The sequence below is a fragment of the Lissotriton vulgaris genome, chromosome 1_2, assembly GCF_964263255.1.
Source record: "Lissotriton vulgaris chromosome 1_2, aLisVul1.2, whole genome shotgun sequence".
In the NCBI taxonomy this organism is placed as follows: domain Eukaryota; kingdom Metazoa; phylum Chordata; class Amphibia; order Caudata; family Salamandridae; genus Lissotriton; species Lissotriton vulgaris.
Genome location: NC_141686.1, coordinates 267,192,437 through 267,210,320, shown reverse-complemented (window position 1 = coordinate 267,210,320; position 17,884 = coordinate 267,192,437). Strand labels below are relative to the sequence as shown.

Genomic DNA, 17,884 nt, shown 5'->3' with positions numbered 1-17,884 from the left:
TATATAAGTTTTCAATACAATACAATACATACAAGATAATGTTTTTAAATATTTAAAGTTGATGTTATGAACTAATACTTTTAAATACAACCTGCCTTTGCAACTGATCTATTTAAGCTTTGGGAAACCAACTGGATGAATTCATCTGTTATTAACTTATAAATATCAAATTAATCTTAATTCAATATGTTGCAAAAATGTTGGTGAAATGTTTTAACCTTTGAAATGCTTAAAGTTGATGTTATGGCTGTCACTATAAATGTTTTTAAATTATGTTTGTGTATTTGTTGACCTCAGTGGAGTACTATATCGAATTTACAATAAACTATGGTGTGGCACTCAGTCCTCTGGTGTCCTCAGTATCACCAGTCTTCGCTTTACGCACGCCAGCAGCCAGTCTGCATGCTCTTTCGAAAGTCAGTCAATCAAACAGTATTTGTATAGCGCTGCTATGCAGTCAGATGATGTTTCTTTCAGTGTCCGCTCCCAGTAACATAATGAACCAGTAACATATGGTGGTGGGAACGTTGTCCCTGGAGTGGGATATGCCCGCACCCCCCAACCATGCGGAGTGAGATATGCCACCCAGAGTGGGTGGGATATGTGGCCCCGCCGTCCATGGAAGGTGGGATACCACCATCGCTGTCCATGCGTGCTTGGATGTGACCCTCCCTCTGCCGTCTATGGGGGTACGATATGCCCCCCCACAGGTGTCCATGGGGTGTGATACGCCCACCCTGTCCAACCTTCGATGGGCTCAGGAATTGTTTTCCAGAACTTGTATGCAGACCTCATGCAACAGCAAACAAATGGTGGACAAGACGAAATACCCTACTACGACGGGTGAAGGTGCAGAAATGTACAGAACACGACCCCTTCAAAGCCAACCTAAGCCCTTGGGTAACCAAATAAAAGATTCTCTTTTTGAGTGAAGTCTTATCTTCACCCCAAAGTTTGCCATAATTCCATTCAGCAGTCTTTGCTGTAGTTGGGAACAGATGTTGCAAAGTGACTTAAAATAAGTCATTTCAATAATTGAACCGTCTTTTAACATTTTATGCACGAAAAGTGAAATTAAGAACTTTAGTTGAGGGGTGGAATCTGTCAAATGTCTTGTCAACCGGCACCAGAGTTATTAGCAACCTAAATTCCAATTTCCTGCGGACTGGCCAATCCACCCAGAACTAGAGTCGCTCTGGCCAGATCCACCCAGAACTGGAGTCGCTCTGGCCAAATCCGCCCAGAACTGGAGTCGCTCTGGCCAATCCACCCAGAACTAGAGTCGCTCTGGCCAAATCCGGTGAAAAAGTAAGAAAGGAGAGTAAACACATCACCATGGTTGTGGACCAGACTGTTGTGTTTTTTGATACCGAGAAGCTTTTTATTTTTCCCTCCCAGCTCCTGGACTTTTTCCTACTTAATAATGTCACGGTCTGATTCTGCTGAATATTTCTGTGCAGGAAGGATCAAGGTGAAATGTGTTCATATTGTGAGATCTGTATGACCGGAGAACAAGAGCTCCTCCATAGTTCTGGTTAAAGTCAAGTTTTCATCGCAAACACAATTTGCTTTCAGTTTGCTGTTTGGGAGCTGTTCTAATCCTCACCACAGTTTGCAAATGTGATCCGCGTGACTCGAATTCTTCCTTCTAAATCTGGTGCAGATCTACAAAAGCTATCAAATGCTTTTATTGAAAGAAACCCTTGTGGGTGTGTGTATGGGATCCCCATGTCCATTTTTGCTCTCTCCTAAAGTCAAAACCATTGACCGATTTCACAACTCTTGCAACTATGAGCATGTTCAATAATAAGTCCTTGTTGAAGTGTGGTGTAAATCTGTTTAGGGTTTTGAGGGAGCGTGGCAATTTAAAAAATGCCCACTATTCACTTGTGAGGGTGCGTTTTATATATCTCGGTATCATCAGGTCCGCAGATTGGTCCTTCCACTGAAAATGTATAAGGAAAATGAAATTGGATTGGTTGTTTGCCATCACAGATCCATGGACCCTTGAGGCACCCTACCCACAGATGAGCTGTAGGTGAAGGAATCACACACCAGAGGAGTGGAAATGCTTCCATTCTCCCAGAAATCTACAAATAAGATTGGCTACATCCGGAGAACACGTTCCCTTTCTCCACTGACTTCCCACCACCGCATGGTCATCGTGATCACACATTCTGCCCAAGATTGAAGTCAGTGGAAATCCATGGTTCATTTTCACTTCTGCAGGGATTGCCATCGGTGTGCATTTGTCATTGGTCTGTGGACTTCTGTGGAGCAGGGGTGCGGGCGGACCGGAATAACAGGCGGGGAGTGAGCTATGATCAGTGACTTTATTGAAAGCCCATGACAAATGTCTCTATGGGTCGGAGTATGGTGAGTGAATCAGAGGTGAACGTTCCGGGCTGGGTAATAGGGATGATGGTCTGGCGCGGCGGGGTCGTCTGGAGGGTTCTCCTGCTGGGCCGATGTCGTCTGTTCCACAGGTGGGCACTGGTACACCTCGGAGGTATAGAAGGGAGAGAAGTGTACAGGGCAGTTAGTCCTGGGCAAAAGGACCTCTGAGTACTTCCACCTACACCGGGGAGTGAGGGAATCGAAAACCGACCGTGAGGAGGGGACGGTAAGGTAGGTTGGGAAAGGCAAGCAAGAGGGAATGGGAAGAGCGTGTTGCGAGTGTCGGGGCAACGGTGCTCGGGTCTTCTCTACAGTGCAGATGATTAAATCCGATATACAGTGATTTAGTGCTCGTGAGGGTATTTTGACACTATTTACAGTTAACTACAGGAAAACACGGAGAAAAGATAAAGAGTACTCACGTGCCCTGCCGCAACTCTCATCCGAGTTGCGGCCGCTCTCCAGCCAACTCCTGAGGACGCCACCAGTCTTATGTCCAGACGTCCTCCTCTCCGTCCTCGTCTCGGTTCTTCTGCTCCGCTCTGCTCGCCGTCAATGGTTCTTCGCTTGCTGCTGTCTCCTGCCACGAGTCCGCTGCTTGGAACCCTTTTCCTTCCTTGCTGGCGGCTTTTCTATGTTCCGGGCAGGGTTCCGGAAGAGCACTTCCGGGGTCGGCGGAGGTCATTTCCGGTTCCTCAAGGGTCGCCTCACTTCCGGGGTCACAGGAGTTCACTTCCGGTCTTCCGCTTTTGGTTGACGCCGACGGGTCCTGTAGGGGAAGAGAGAGAGGAGGAGCCCTGGGTGTTAGGGACACTGTATGACCGGTCCCGTAGGTCAGGGGCCCCTTGTTCGGACACCGCCAAGGTAAGGGCCGCTTCGGCTTCACAACTTCAAAACTATCCTTTTATTTTCAGATCATTTAACACAAATCTCTATTTCGCTGCACAGCTGGAACCGTAATGCAAGCACAGTCACAATTCAATGTAAAGAATCTCACATTTGGTGAATGTTAGGCTGCAGACTGTCCCCATAATCTTAAATACCAGATTCATTGTTCTTAGGTCTCCCTTACCAGATAGCTTTTAGCTGTCTTGGGCAAAAGCCTATTGTGGACCATACCAAAAACCCCATTTGCTAGCACCATACCAAAAACGTTCAATGGGAGGGCTTAGAGCCCGCTCATTGCTTACACTGGTTTGCTTCATTGTCACTCTCTTTGCATACTTGCTTATTCATTGGCTTGCCTTTCTCCTGTGTTTGTCCCTCCCCTGCAGCTTAGCCTCTTTGTTATTCTCTTAATTGGCTGACCTCTATCCTTCCACTGCTGAAATATAGGGAACTACTTTTTAGGTTTTGCCTGCACAGCGTTTGCGCTGTGCTTACAAAGTCTTTTGTAAAAAAAAAAGAGGAGGCTTAGAACCCGCCCCTTACTTGCCTAAACGGTTTATTCCAATGTCGTTCTAGTTTATGTGCTTCTGATTGGCCAGCATGTCGTCTCCACATTGTCCTCTTTAACTTCAGCTCTTGCTTTGCCATCTTTGCCTGCTGTGGAGATTGGACCAAGTACAGGTTCCGGTCACTGGCTACTGGCCAATGAGTGACCTTCAAAGTGCAGATACTTTTTTTTTGCATTTCTCAACAAGCACTCCTTACGAGTGTGGCTGTCTTCTCTCCCATTCCATCTGCCAAAAACAACCTTGTCACAACCCCGCTGCGCCTTCATTTATTGGCCTAAATACCTAGCTCCTTAAATGTTTGAAAGGCGCTTCTTCCCATTGGCTTCATTCATAAACATGCCGGTTTTATTACAGGGAGCAGCATATGGCAAAACCTGCTAACCGAAAGCAACCTTTTGCATTTATGTAGAAAACAGACATGCGCCCAGAGAGCCTGCGAGCGAGCATGGGAGGCTCGCTTCCATGGGAGGCTCGCTTCCATGGGAGGCTCGCTTCCATGGGAGGCTCGCTTCCATGGGAGGCTCGCTTCCATGGGAGGCTTGCTTCCATGGAAGGCTCCTTTCCATGGGAGGCTAGCTGCCATGGGAAGCTTGCTTCCATGGAAGGCTCGCTGTCATAAGAGGCTCACTGCATTGAGAGGCTCGCTGCCATGGGAGCTCGCTATCATGGGAGGCTTGCTGCCATGGGAGGCTTGCTGCCATGGGAGGCTCCCTTCCATGAAAGTCTCGCTTCCATGAGAGGCTCGCTTCTGTGGGAGGCTCGCTTCTGTGGGAGGCTCGCTTCTGTGGGAGGCTCGCTTCTGTGGAAGGCTCGCTTCTGTGGGAGGCTCGCTTCCGTGGGAGGCTCGCTTCCGTGGGAGGCTCGCTTCCGTGGGAGGCTTGCTTCCGTGGGAGGCTTGCTTCCGTGGGAGGCTTGCTTCCGTGGGAGGCTCGCTGCCGTGGGAGGCGCACTGCCAAGGAAGGCTCGCGCCCAAGGGAGGCTTGCTGCCAAGGAAGGCTTGCTGCCATGGGAAACTCGCTGCCATGGGAGGCTCGGTGCCATGGAAGGCTCTCTCCCGTGGAAGGCTTGCTTCCATCGGATGCTCGCTTCCATCGGATGCTCGCTTCCATCGGAGGCTTGTTGCCATGGGAGGCTCACTTCCATGGAAGGCTCTCTCCTGTGGGAGGCTTGCTTCCATCGGATGCTCGCTTCTATTGGATGCTCGCTTCTATTGGAGGCTCGCTGCCATCGGAGGCACGCTGCCATGGTAGGCTCGCTGCCAAAGGAGGCTCACTTCCATGGAAGGCTCGCTGCCATAAGAAGCTCGCTTCCATGGAAGGCTCGTTGACATGGGAGGCTCGTTGTTATGGGAGGCTCGCTTCCATAGAAGGCACGCTGCCATGGGAGGCTCACTTCCATGGAAGGCTCTCTCCTGTGGAAGGCTTGCTTCCATCGGATGCTCGCTTCCATGGAAGGCTCGCTGCCATAAGAGGCTCGCTTCCATGGAAGGCTCGCTGACATGGGAGGCTCGCTTCCAAGGAAGGCTCGCTGCCATGGGAGGCTCTCTCCCGTGAGAGGCTTGCTTCCATCGGATGCTCGCTTCCATCGGCGGCTCGCTGCCAAAGGAGGCTCGCTTCCATGGAAGGCTCACTGACGTGGGAGGCTGGCTTCCATCGGAGGCTCGTTACCGTGGGATGTTTCCATGGAAGGCTCGTTGCTTGGGAGGCGCGCTGCCGTGGGAGGCTCGCTGCCATGGGAGGCTCGCTTCCATGGGAGGCTCGCGGCCATGGGAGGCTCACTGCCGTGGGATGTTTTCATGGGAGGCTCGTTGCCGTGGGAAACTCGCTACCGTGGGAGGCTCGCTGCCACGGAAGGCTCGCTTCCACAGAAGGCTCGATGTCATGGGAGGCTCACTGCCATGGGATGCTGCTGTGGGAGGCTCGCTGCCGTGGGATGCGCGCTTTCTTGGGAGGCTCGCTGCCGTGAGATGCTGCCGTGGGAGGCTCGCTGCCGTGGGATGCTCGCTTCCTTGGGAGGCTCGCTGCCATGGGAGGCTGACTTCCAAGGGAGTCCGATTAGTTAGAACAAAGTAAAATGTTGCTTTGATGGTACCAGCTGAACCGCAGAGTTCCACTCTCAACACACTCGCTCCTTTGTCCATATTGTAGCTGCCTTCGTATTGGCATCTCACAACGCAAGCCTCACACCATGAGTCCAGGAAGCGTGCTGCTGATTGAGCTTGGCTGCACTGTTAATTCAGCCATCTTGGCGCCCCTTCCTGTTCTGCTGCTTGTCATTTCTCTTTTTCTGCTGTATGCCAGCCCCGAAACAGTAGGTTTGCCTCCGTCACAGTTGCTAAGTATTGTGCTGCATCTTTGGTGTGCCGCCGCGCTTTCCCTTTTATTCTGATGATAAATAAGGACAGCGTTTTAATGTGGAGCCTTTTAAATGTTAACTTTAAAAATTCGTTCTGAAACCTGTTACTAGAGACCAGATGTTCTTTGTTCTAGTGGAATATTGCTTGTTAACTTCAAGACATTGCAGGACAACAGCCAGCTTTTCAATGAGGCTCAGCTTAATTGAGGCGTGCCCTCATCGTGTGCATCGAGGGCTCACACACAGCCCCTCGCGTGCATGGAGGGCTCAGACACAGCCCCTCGCGTGCATGGAGGGCTCACACAAAGCTCACGTGCATGGAGGGCTCACACAAAGCTCCTCACGTGCATGGAAGGCTCACACAAAGCTCACGTGCATGGAGGGCTCACACAAAGCTCCTCACGTGCATGGAAGGCTCACACAAAGCTCCTCACGTGCATAGAGGGCGCTCACAAAGCTCCTCACGTGCATAGAGGGCTCACACAAAGCTCCACACGTGCATGGAGGGCTCACACAAAGCTCCTTGTGTGCATGGAGGGCTCACACACAGCTCCTCGCGTGCATAGAGGGCTCACACACAGCTCCTCGCGTGCATGGAGGGCTCACACACAGCTCCTCGCGTGCATGGAGGGCTCACACACCGCTCCTCGCGTGCATGGAGGGCTCACACACCGCTCCTCGCGTGCATGGAGGGCTCACACACAGCTCCTCGCGTGCATGGAGGGCTCGGACACAGCTCCTCGCGTGCATGGAGGGCTCACACACAGCCCCTCGCGTGCATGGAGGGCTCACACAAAGCTCCTCACGTGCATAGAGGGCTCACACAAAGCTCCACACGTGCATGGAGGGCTCACACAAAGCTCCTCGTGTGCATGGAGGGCTCACACACAGCTCCTCGTGTGCATAGAGGGCTCACACACAGCTCCTCGCATGCATGGAGGGCTCACACACAGCCCCTCGCATGCATGGAGGGCTCACACAAAGCTCCTCGCGTGCATGGAGGGCTCACACAAAGCTCCTCACGTGCATAGAGGGCTCACACACAGCTCCACACGTGCATGGAGGGCTCACACACAGCTCCTCGCGTGCATGGAGGGCTCACACACAGCTCCTCGCGTGCATGGAGGGCTCACACACAGCTCGTCGCGTGCATGGAGGGCTCGGACACAGCTCCTCGCGTGCATGGAGGGCTCACACACAGCTCCTCGCGTGCATGGAGGGCTCACACAAAGCTCCTCACGTGCAGAGAGGGCTCACACAAAGCTCCACACGTGCGTGGAGGGCTCACACAAAGCTCCTCGTGTGCATGGAGGGCTCACACACAGCTCCTCGCGTGCATAGAGGGCTCACACACAGCTCCTCGCGTGCATAAAGGACTCACACACAGCTCCTCGCATGCATGGAGGGCTCACACACAGCTCCTCGCGTGCATAGAGGGCTCACACACAGCTCCTCGCATGCATGGAGGGCTCACACACAGCCCCTCGCGTGCATGGAGGGCTCACACACAGCTCCTCACGTGCATGAAGGGCTCAACCAAAGCTCCTCATGGGCATAGAGGGCTCACACAAAGCTCCTCGTGTGCATGGAGGGCTTACACACAGCTCCTCGCGTGCATAGAGGGCTCGCACACAGCTCCTCGCATGCATGGAGGGCTCACACACAGCTCCTCGCGTGCATGGAGGGCTCACACACAGCCCCTCGCGTGCATGGAGGGCTCACACACAGCCCCTCACGTGCATGGAGGGCTCACACACAGCTCCTCGCATGCATGGAGGGCTCACACAAAGCTCCTCACGTTCATGGAGGGCTCACACAAAGATCCTCACGTGCATAGAGGGCTCACACACAGCTCCTCGCATGCATAGAGGGCTCACACACAGCCCCTCACGTGCATGGAGGGCTCACACACAGCTCCTCGCATGCATGGAGGGCTCACACAAAGCTCCTCACGTGCATGGAGGGCTCACACAAAGATCCTCACGTGCATAGAGGGCTCACACACAGCTCCTCGCATGCATAGAGGGCTCACACACAGCTCCTCCCATGCATAGAGGGCTCACACACAGCTCCTCGCGTGCATGGAGGGCTCAGACACAGTAGACTTCTTGTTTCAACGGGCGCGCAATAGACTCCCTGCTCTGACGGCCCCCTAAAGCATACGCCAGTGATATCACCAGACTACCAGACTGGTTTACAGTTAAAAACCTCTTTGCAAATCCTAATTCTATGATACACCCTCCAGTGGCCCAAGGGGGGACCTCCACCGCAACACAAGCGATAAGACCTGATTAGTATCGGCACAGGAACTTCCCTTTTATTCACAACCCCTCTGAATATGCAGGATTTGTACAGCAACATTAATGAGTCTAATTCCCTCATACACATGTCCATGAGAAAATTAGAGAGAGGGCACACACAGCTTATGAGGCCTCTCTGTACAACTACATTGTAGGCACATGTTTTAAATACCATGTCACTAGTAAGATTGGTTTAACACACACAGAAAAGCAGTACCAAGGACATTAAAAACATAGACATTTTAGACCTTTTTGTCCTTTACAAGCAACATAATCCCAGTTATTCACAATCCCAGTAAGGTTCAACTACAAAGCCTGAATGTTTAACTTTGTCATTTGATTGATGAATGTATCTCTATAAATTGTAATTATTACCAATGGATTTGAAAAAACCAGCAGCCTTTAAGATGTTCCCCCTATACATATAGCCTTATGGTGGAAGATCTCCCTGAAGCTTTACCCGCTGGACACTGTCGTTGTCTGATTGTTTTTAATGCTAGGTGAGTTTTGAATAGTTGTAGAATACCACATTGGTATTTTCTAACCTTTTAGTTTGTTTATATTCACAAGTCACTCACAGAACTACCACTTTTTGAGAGTGCCTGCTACACTTGTGCAATGGTGTTGTGACACGCCTGACCTCCACTGGCATGCAATATGCACAAGTATGATAATCAATGATGTACATTTTTATCAAAACCTTGTTGTGATATGCTTGTGCCTTTCCCCTAACAGGTATTGACAATCGCAACGTGAAGAAGGGTAATATAATGGTGTTATCCCTCCAAATACACAATTGTGGTAGCCATAGGAGCATACATACACCACATCCTATATAAAGGAGTGTAGACAGTTTTTTTCACAATTAGATACCTGTTAAAATAGTCAATCTTAGTCCTGAAGAATCGCTAGATATACTCTCTGTAGCGAGAAACATGTCGACCTGACTATAATAACCTCTGGATCAGAGTTGGAAACATTACTTTCCACTACTCTCCTCCAGGTTAATTGTTTTTAACCAAAGCAGTGGCCCCTCTGAATAAAGTACCCTCGGTACCACTAGCTTTATTTTAACCCACCATATCCACGTCTACCACCTGTATCTGGCCCCATACCCACACTTCATCTATACGGCAGTTGGAAAAAGATCTCCGCCAAAGAGCCCCTCTTTGAAGTGTCGCCCGTTGGGTATTGCACCGCCGACCCAACGAGGAGCAAGCCCAAATGATGAAGCATGACACCTGAAAGGGTGTATGAGGGCATTAAATCCAACAAAATGGATTCCCAGGGTGAACTTCTGACCACCCTCCCATAATCCACCTACATCACTGACTATACCAATCTTCCTTTTGGTAGGAACAGCACGACAACCCTTTGTATACTCACACAATGCTCCTCACGTGCGTGGAGGTCTCACACAAAGCTCCTCACGTACATGGAGGGCTCACACAAAGATCCTCACGTGCATAGAGGGCTCACACACAGCTCCTCGCATGCATAGAGGGCTCACACAAAGATCCTCACGTGCATAGAGGGCTCACACACAGCTCCTCGCATGCATAGAGGGCTCACACACAGCTCCTCGCATGCATAGAGGGCTCACACACAGCTCCTCGCATGCATAGAGGGCTCACACACAGCTCCTCGCGTGCATGGAGGGCTCACACACAGCTCCTCGCGTGCATGGAGGGCTAACACACAGCTCCTCGTGTGCATGGACGTCTCACACAAAGCTCCTCGCTTGCATGGAGGGCTCACACACAGCTCCTCGCATGCATAGAGGGCTAACACACAGCTCCTCGCTTGCATGGAGGGCTCACGCAAAGATTGCGTGCATGGAGGGCTCACACACAGCCCCTCGCGTGCAGGGAGGGCTCACACACAGCTCCTCGTGTGCATGGAAGTCTCACACAAAGCTCCTCTCGTGCATAGAGGGCTCACACAAAGCTTGCCTGCATGGAGGGCTCACGCAAAGCTCCTCACGTGCATGGAGGGCTCACGCAAAGCTCCTCACGTGCATGGAGGGCTCACACAAAGCTCCTCACGTGCATGGAGGGCTCACACATAGCTCCTCACGTGCATAGAGGGCTCACACAAAGCTCCTCACCTGCATGGAGGGCTCACACAAAGATCCTCACATGCATAGAGGGCTCACACAAAGTTCCACACGTGCATAGAGGGCTCACACAAAGCTCCTCACCTGCATGGAGGGCTCACACAAAGATCCTCACATGCATAGAGGGCTCACACAAAGCTCCACACGTGCATGGAGAACTCACACAAAGCTCCTCACGTCCAGGGTGGGCTCACACAAAGCTCCTCACGTGCATGGACGGCTCACACAAAGCTCCTTACTAACATGGAGGGCTCACACAATGCTCCTCACGTGCATGGAGGGCTCACACAAGCTCCTCACGTGCATGGAGGGCTCACACACAGCTCCTCACGTGCATGGAGGGCTCACACACAGCTCCTCACGTGCATGGAGAGCTCACACAAAGCTCCTCACGTCCATGGTGGGCTCACACAAAGCTCCTCCTAGTGTTAGTTAATTTCAAGGCGTTTTGGCAAATCACTTCATCTCCCCGTGCCTATAACAATCAATGAATGGGACCTTGTGTAATGTAACTGGTGCTCACATAAAGCGCTTCAAAATCTTCAGGTGGAATTGGCCCTGTGAAATCTATTGGTTTTGTCAATGTTTTTTAGACATGTTACATAGGAGCGCCAGCTGCTATGCAGCATGTGTATGACGTTTTGTTTTATTTTTAAAAGCAGTATGACGTGGTCCACGTCATAGCTTAAAAAAAAACTTTAAACCATGTTGTAGAGCAGCTAGCGCCGCTTTGCAACATCTCTATGCGTTAACTGCGTCATACTGCTTTTTAAAACAAACTTTTTTTTTTTTTTTTTTTTTTGGTGTAAGAAGTTTATTGCACTTTATCAGAATGAAATCTTACATGGAGTCGCCTACAACCTCATCAGGCCGGCTTTTCAAACATATCACATGAAGAAAGTGTGCAAGTTACACAGCCCATCAGCCGACATCCAATGGACCGGCGGCGTTGTGTCGAAGTCCATGTGACATTGTAGTGCAGTGCATATGCATATCCAAAACATGTGGGGTTTTTTTTCCTGGAGGTAAAACCTCGAACTCTAGAAATAACATTTTTAAAACAAACTTTGACATGCTGCAGCAGCTAGCGCTGCTGTGTAACGTCAAGAAGCATTGACAAAAACATGTTTTGCAGAGGCGAACCCTATTGGCTTTTCCTATGCTTGTTTGTTTTCCATTAAGCATGCCAGGAGAGTGCGTGTGATTCCTTGATTTCTCACATGTTGTGCTGCTTCCCGACTCAAAATCCCGCCCATGTGCCCACAGAATGAAGCAGTGGCAGCAATGGCCACGTCATTGCGCATTTTTTATCTCCTCACTTGTGCACAGCATCGGCAAAAAGCCCTGGCTAAGGTGAGGCCTATTGGTTTTGGCAATGCTTGATTTAGGTTATAGTGAAGCTCAATGAAGGCATTCTCAAATGCAGCACTCACTCTCTTTTTCCCAATATTCTCTCATTTTCTCTTCTTTCTCACAGAGTCTCTCTTGTCTAACGCAGGTGTTTAAATATTTAATGTTCAATTTTCCATAATTTGAATAATCTTGGTGTTGAATACTGTTAGATTTGGGGTTCTCTAGTTGGCACAGGTAGGTACTTGTGACAAATAGGGACCCTTGCCTCTAGTCAGGGTTAGGGGGTACACTCCTAAAATAACCCCTGCTTCACCCCCTTGGTAGCTTGGCACGAGCAGACAGGCTTATCTCAGAGGCAGTGTATAAAGCATTTGTGACCACATCCAGTAATCAAGCGACAATACTACAGATGGACACCACACAGGTTGCATATTAAAAATAAGTATTCTCTATATAGATTTAACACAAGACCACAAACGATAAAAATCCACAATACTGTACTTAAAATGGTAGTTTTAGCTTAGTTCTGTTCAGTTCTTAACATGCAACACTTTGAGTCAATGTACCTTACGATGCGTTACGCTTCCACAACAAAAGTGTTGCAGCGATGGAAATGCGGCAAAGTTCCGGTGCAAAGATATAAAGTCGTGAAGATCTTCCAAATGCGGCCTGCTTCTCCGATGATGCGAGAAGTCTCGATACGATGCTACAGCTGCAGCGGCGACACCCTTGTTCCACGATGTGACGACAACAGCGACACTCTTCTCCGACGTTGCGAGACGCTTCCGCACAATGCGACAACTACAGCGGTAACATTCAAGATGCAACGGCAGCAGCTCCGGCGGCACGCTTCTCTGTGAATGCGAGGCGCTTTTCTTGATGCAGTGCAATGCAACAGCTACAGCGGCGACATCCAAGATGTGACGGCAGCAGCAGCGACGGCGACATGTTTCCTCTTCGTTGCGAGACGCTTCTCTCGATGCGGTGCAATACAACAGCTATAGCAGCGACATCCAAGATGCGACGGCAGCAGCAGCGACGGTGACACGCTTCCTCTTCGTTGCGAGACGCTTCTCTCGATGCGGTGCAATCCGACAGCTACAGCAGCGGCATCCACGATGCGACGGCAGCAGCAGCGATGGCAACATGCTTCTTCCTCTTGAGTCGCGCTTCCAGCTCCTTGCGACATGCAGAACCCTCAGAAGGCCCAAAACAGCAGCAGGCACTTCCAAAGAACTCTGGGGAGCTGGGGGTTGAAATCTGTTGTCCCTGAGACTTCAGCAGGAGGAAAACTCTGTTCCAAGCCCTTGGAGATCCTTACAAGTTGATAAAAGTACACAAAGTCCCCTTCTCCTCTCTTTGGCAGTCAGGCAACCACTGCGGGCCAATCCCCCAAGCAGCACTTCAGCTTAGGGATAGTCTCTCCTCAGTTTCTTCTGGTTCCACTCCTCAGCAAAGGTTTCTTCTTGTTTGTCCAAAAGTGATCTAATTTCTTAAGATCATGGTTATAGAAAGATGTAAATTCACCAGCAAATGTACAATGAGAGAAAATATGTATGTTTAGACACTAATATCATGAATATTGCAACAATGATGTAATTGTTTGACTTACAACTAAAGGTGGTTGTTGACAAAAGAATTCATGAAATGAAACACAGTGGTTAATTGACTCAGAGGGGCCTTTGCCCAGTCCAAACCAGGTCTGGAGCACTCTGTTTACATGACTTTCTTTTCTTTCATAGTGCAGGGCAGAAACATCAGACACACCACAGGGGGTGGAGCCAGCACTGTGGGGGGCAGGCACAAGCCTATTCAGGTCCCAGGTGCAACTCCTCCCTCCCATCTATATGCAGATCTCTCTATTCACCACTGGGCTGACTCATCCGGTCTCTTGGAATCCCTCAGCCCAGTCACTCAAACCCCAGACAAGGAATACACAACCTAGTAGAGGCAGGCTTGGCTAGTTAGGCAGAAAATACCTACTTTCTAAAAGTAGTATTTTCAAACACAGAATGTTAAAACCAACTTCACTAAAAGATGCATTTTATCATTCTGAGTTCAGGCATACTAAACTCGAATTTCCACCATGTTCCCCGAGTCAGTTAGGATTATAAGATGTAATAATCTAACTGCCCATTCCGGCCTATGGAGAACAGGTAGACTTGCAGTAGTGAAAAACGAAAATGGCTGTAATTCACTATTCGGACACGCCTCGCACACCAGGGCATGTCCTACCTTATACTTACAATGCACCCTACCCTTGGGCCTACCATAGGGGTGTCTGATATGAAGAAAAGGGAAGGTTTAGGGGCTGGCAAGTGGGTGCACGTGTCCAGTCAACATGGCAGTACCAGAATGCACACAGGCTCTTCAATTAGAGGTCTTAGACTCATTTTACAAGGCTGCTTCTGTGGGTGACACAACAGGTGCTGCAAGCCCACCAACATCATTTGGAATTACAAGCTCTGGGCACACTCAGTGCACTGTACTAGGGTCTGACAAGTAAACCAAACAAGCCAATCATGGAATCACTAATCCATACATCAATTTACAATAGGGAGAGCATATGCACTTTAGCACTGATCAGCCGTGGTAAAGTGCCCAGAGCCATAAAACACTCAAGGACAGGTCAGAAAAAATAGGAGGAAGGCAAAAAGTTCAAGGATGACCCTGCAAAAAGGGCCAAGTCCAACAAATACTTAACTTTAAATCTTATTCGATTCTCTCTACCACAGGGACAGCTTGTGTCTTTGTGTTTTATTTACATACAGTATCTTTTTGAACTTATGACAATTGTGAGTATGCTTTGATACATAAAGTACTGGACCTCAGCTCTTCAAATTTACTTTTCCGAATTTTAATCTGTTCGGCACTATTTTTTTTACAGTTTTCGTGGCAGGTTCCCTGGTTTGGTACAGTTATTTACACTTCGCAGTTAGATTTTGGATTTTCATCACTTGTCCCTTGGCTTGCAACCTTATGGCCCAGCTTGTATCCATCCATTGACCCATCCTTTCTTTGGCTCTGCTCAAGTGTTTCTACTAGCCACAGCCTCTGTGTGTTTTGAGTTATTGAGTCACCTCTTCCCTCCCTTGTTTCCTCAGAGCGCTTCGGATGGCTTCTGGAAGTCGGTGGCCACCCGCATCCCGAAGGAGCCACATGAGGTCCGCATCCTGAATCCGTATTTCATCCAGGAAGCGGCGTTCACGTTCATTGGACTTCCGTTCAACAATGGCTTGATGGGCCGAGGGGTAAGAGACCTAGGTTTACATTGGGGGAGGGGTACGAGACCTAGGTTTATATTGGGGGAGGGGTAAGAGACCTAGGTATATATTGGGGGAGGGGTAAGAGACCCAGGTTTACATTGGCGGAGGGGTAAGAGACCAGGTTTCACATTGGGGGAGGGGTTTGAGACCTAGGTTTGCATTGGGGAGGGGTTAGAGACCTAGGTTTACATTGGGGGAGGGGTAAGAGACCTAGGTTTATATTGGGGGAGGGGTAAGAGACCTAGGTTTGCATTGGGGGGGGTGTCACATACGAAAGGTAAGAAACTGACCCCTCGGGAAAGACAGGCCCCTCTATGTAGGATGTCACCATATATTTATTACTGCTGGTTTTGTATTTCTCTTTGGCCATTATGCTTAAAAAATGACTGTTAATTACATTTTTTGTGATATTTAAGCATTCCACTGGCTTTTCAAGAAGGGATAATGGACTCAAAGAAGTTAGGGTTCTCTTAACGTAAGAGATTCAGGGGATCCAAAATGCATGGTCCAAAATGAGGCATTCTTTAATAAACTTGTGTGGGATCGAGGGATTCCCTTCTCTATATAGAGTGCCATAAGAGGATTGGTGCTACACGTATCTGATTAGATATATAAGGGACATCTAATTCGAGATGGCAGATTAAGTTAAAACAGCTTCTGGGGAGGGCTACTATTGTTTTCCAAAAAGTGTCTTCTATAATTTGAAGGGGGGCAGCTTCGGTATGCCCCCATTCTCCAGGGCTGTAGGTAGCGACAGAGGTAGATTTGGCTGTGTACACTTTTCTTTTCTTCTGATACCCCTGCTAAATTTACTCATAGGTCCACTAAGGGTGAATCCATCCTTGACTATGTAATTACGGATTATGACACTTTCTCCTTTATTCAGGATATAATGGTCTCTCAAACACCTATGAGCGACCATAACGTGACCAGTATAACTCTTTCACTACAACCTCCGGTCACTGATTCCTGGTCTTTAAGTAATAGAGAAGTTTCTCTTCTCTGTAAATCCGGTAGATGCAAAACATTCTTGCACAAACCTTACTTGAACTAAAAGAATGGCAGGGTAAGGAATTCTTTCACTTTGAAAACTTTATGAAGAAGCTTACTGCGACTGCAAAGAAGCCTAGATATCCTAGGAAAGTGATTTTTGTTCCTAGTTTATTATTGCCCTTAAATATAGAAATACATAAATTAGTGAGGCAACAATTTCTTTTTAGATCCAGGGAAACTGCTAATAAGTTATCCTTACTAAAAAGAAGGAGGACCAGAGTGAGAGCAAAGTTAAAAAAAGATAAAGAAGACTCACTCTGGATTAGTTTAAGGGAGGCTTCTGTCTATGGAAAATCTAGAGAATTCTGGTCCATAATTGGTAAGGGATGTGGTGCAAGAACTTCCCCTACTCCTATTTCTATCCCTGAAGATGATTGGATCTCATTTATATCGAACCTGTATGCGTCAAATGGCGTAGAGGGTGAGGATAGTGACCTTGTTTTGGACAGTGGGTATACTATGGATCCTCCATCTGAGAGATCCATTGCTTCGGCGATTAAGAGTATGCGCTCTTCCGGAGCAATGGGTCCGGACGAGTTGCCCATTTCAGTACTGAAGCAGGATGTCATTTCTTGGAGCAGGATTCTTTTCCCTTTGTTTAAAGCCTTCTTTTCACTTAGATCAGTTCCTACATCTTGGAGGGGAAGTATATTAATACCCTTATTTAAGAAGGGAGAGCGGGACAAACCCATGAACTACCGTCTGATAGCTCTTCTGGATGCTATCGGAAAAGTTTTTGCTAAGTGTCTTCTAATATTAATTACTGATTGGGTGGAGGCAAATAGTATTTTACCTTTGGAACAGACTGGGTTCCGTAAAGAGCATGGTACACTTGATAATTTAACAGCTCTTCAAGTGATTGTGGACAAATATGTACGAGTGCGAGGAGGTGGAGTATATGCGGCATTCATAGACTTCTCCACAGCGTTTGACAAGGTGGACCGTCCGACGCTGTGGAGAAAGCTTACTGTATTGGGTATGCCGCCCCATCTATTGGAACTTGTAAGATCCCTTCACTCGAATACCTGGTGTAAGGTGCTACAAGGCGGAGAAAGGGGTCTTTCACAGATTATCCCATCCTTGAATGGATTAAAACAGGGGTGTCTATTGGCCCCCATGTTGTTTTCATTATAGATTGCGGATCTACCTGCTTCGATTGCTGCATGTGATGGCTTAGCCCCGGTAGTTGGAGGTTCATCCATTTCTGTTTTAATGTATGCGGATGATATCCTCATTTTAGACTTAACTCCGAAGGGCTTGTCTAATCGCCTGCAAGCTTTACATTTATTTGCAGAAGCACATTTTATGAAGATTAATGCTTCCAAAAGCAAAATCATGTGCATTACTGGAAGAAAAAAATGTAGGTCTGAAAACTTCGGATGGGCTATAGGAGGCCAGAGACTAGAGGTGGTTAAAACTTACACCTTTTTAGGTAAAATAATCTCGGCAAACCTAAGCGAAAAACCCCATATTGAACATAATTTCGCGTAAAGCATTGACTCATGGTATGGGGTTATGTTCCCTGTATTCTGCTACAGGGAAAAGACACTTTGCTCGATTTTTGGAAGTGTATAGAGCAAAAATCCC

The 17,884-nt window shown here is 48.6% G+C and overlaps 1 protein-coding gene across 1 annotated transcript in view; it reads left to right on the top strand.

Moving 5' to 3' along the window:
• ST3GAL3 (ST3 beta-galactoside alpha-2,3-sialyltransferase 3) overlaps nucleotides 1-17,884 on the top strand; it is a 732,784-nt gene that overhangs the window by 576,844 nt on the left and 138,056 nt on the right. Inside the window, exon 12 of the mRNA XM_086953194.1 lies at nucleotides 15,083-15,229. Within this exon, the coding sequence (XP_086809320.1) occupies nucleotides 15,083-15,229 (147 nt within the window). The remainder of the gene's footprint in view (nucleotides 1-15,082; nucleotides 15,230-17,884) is intronic.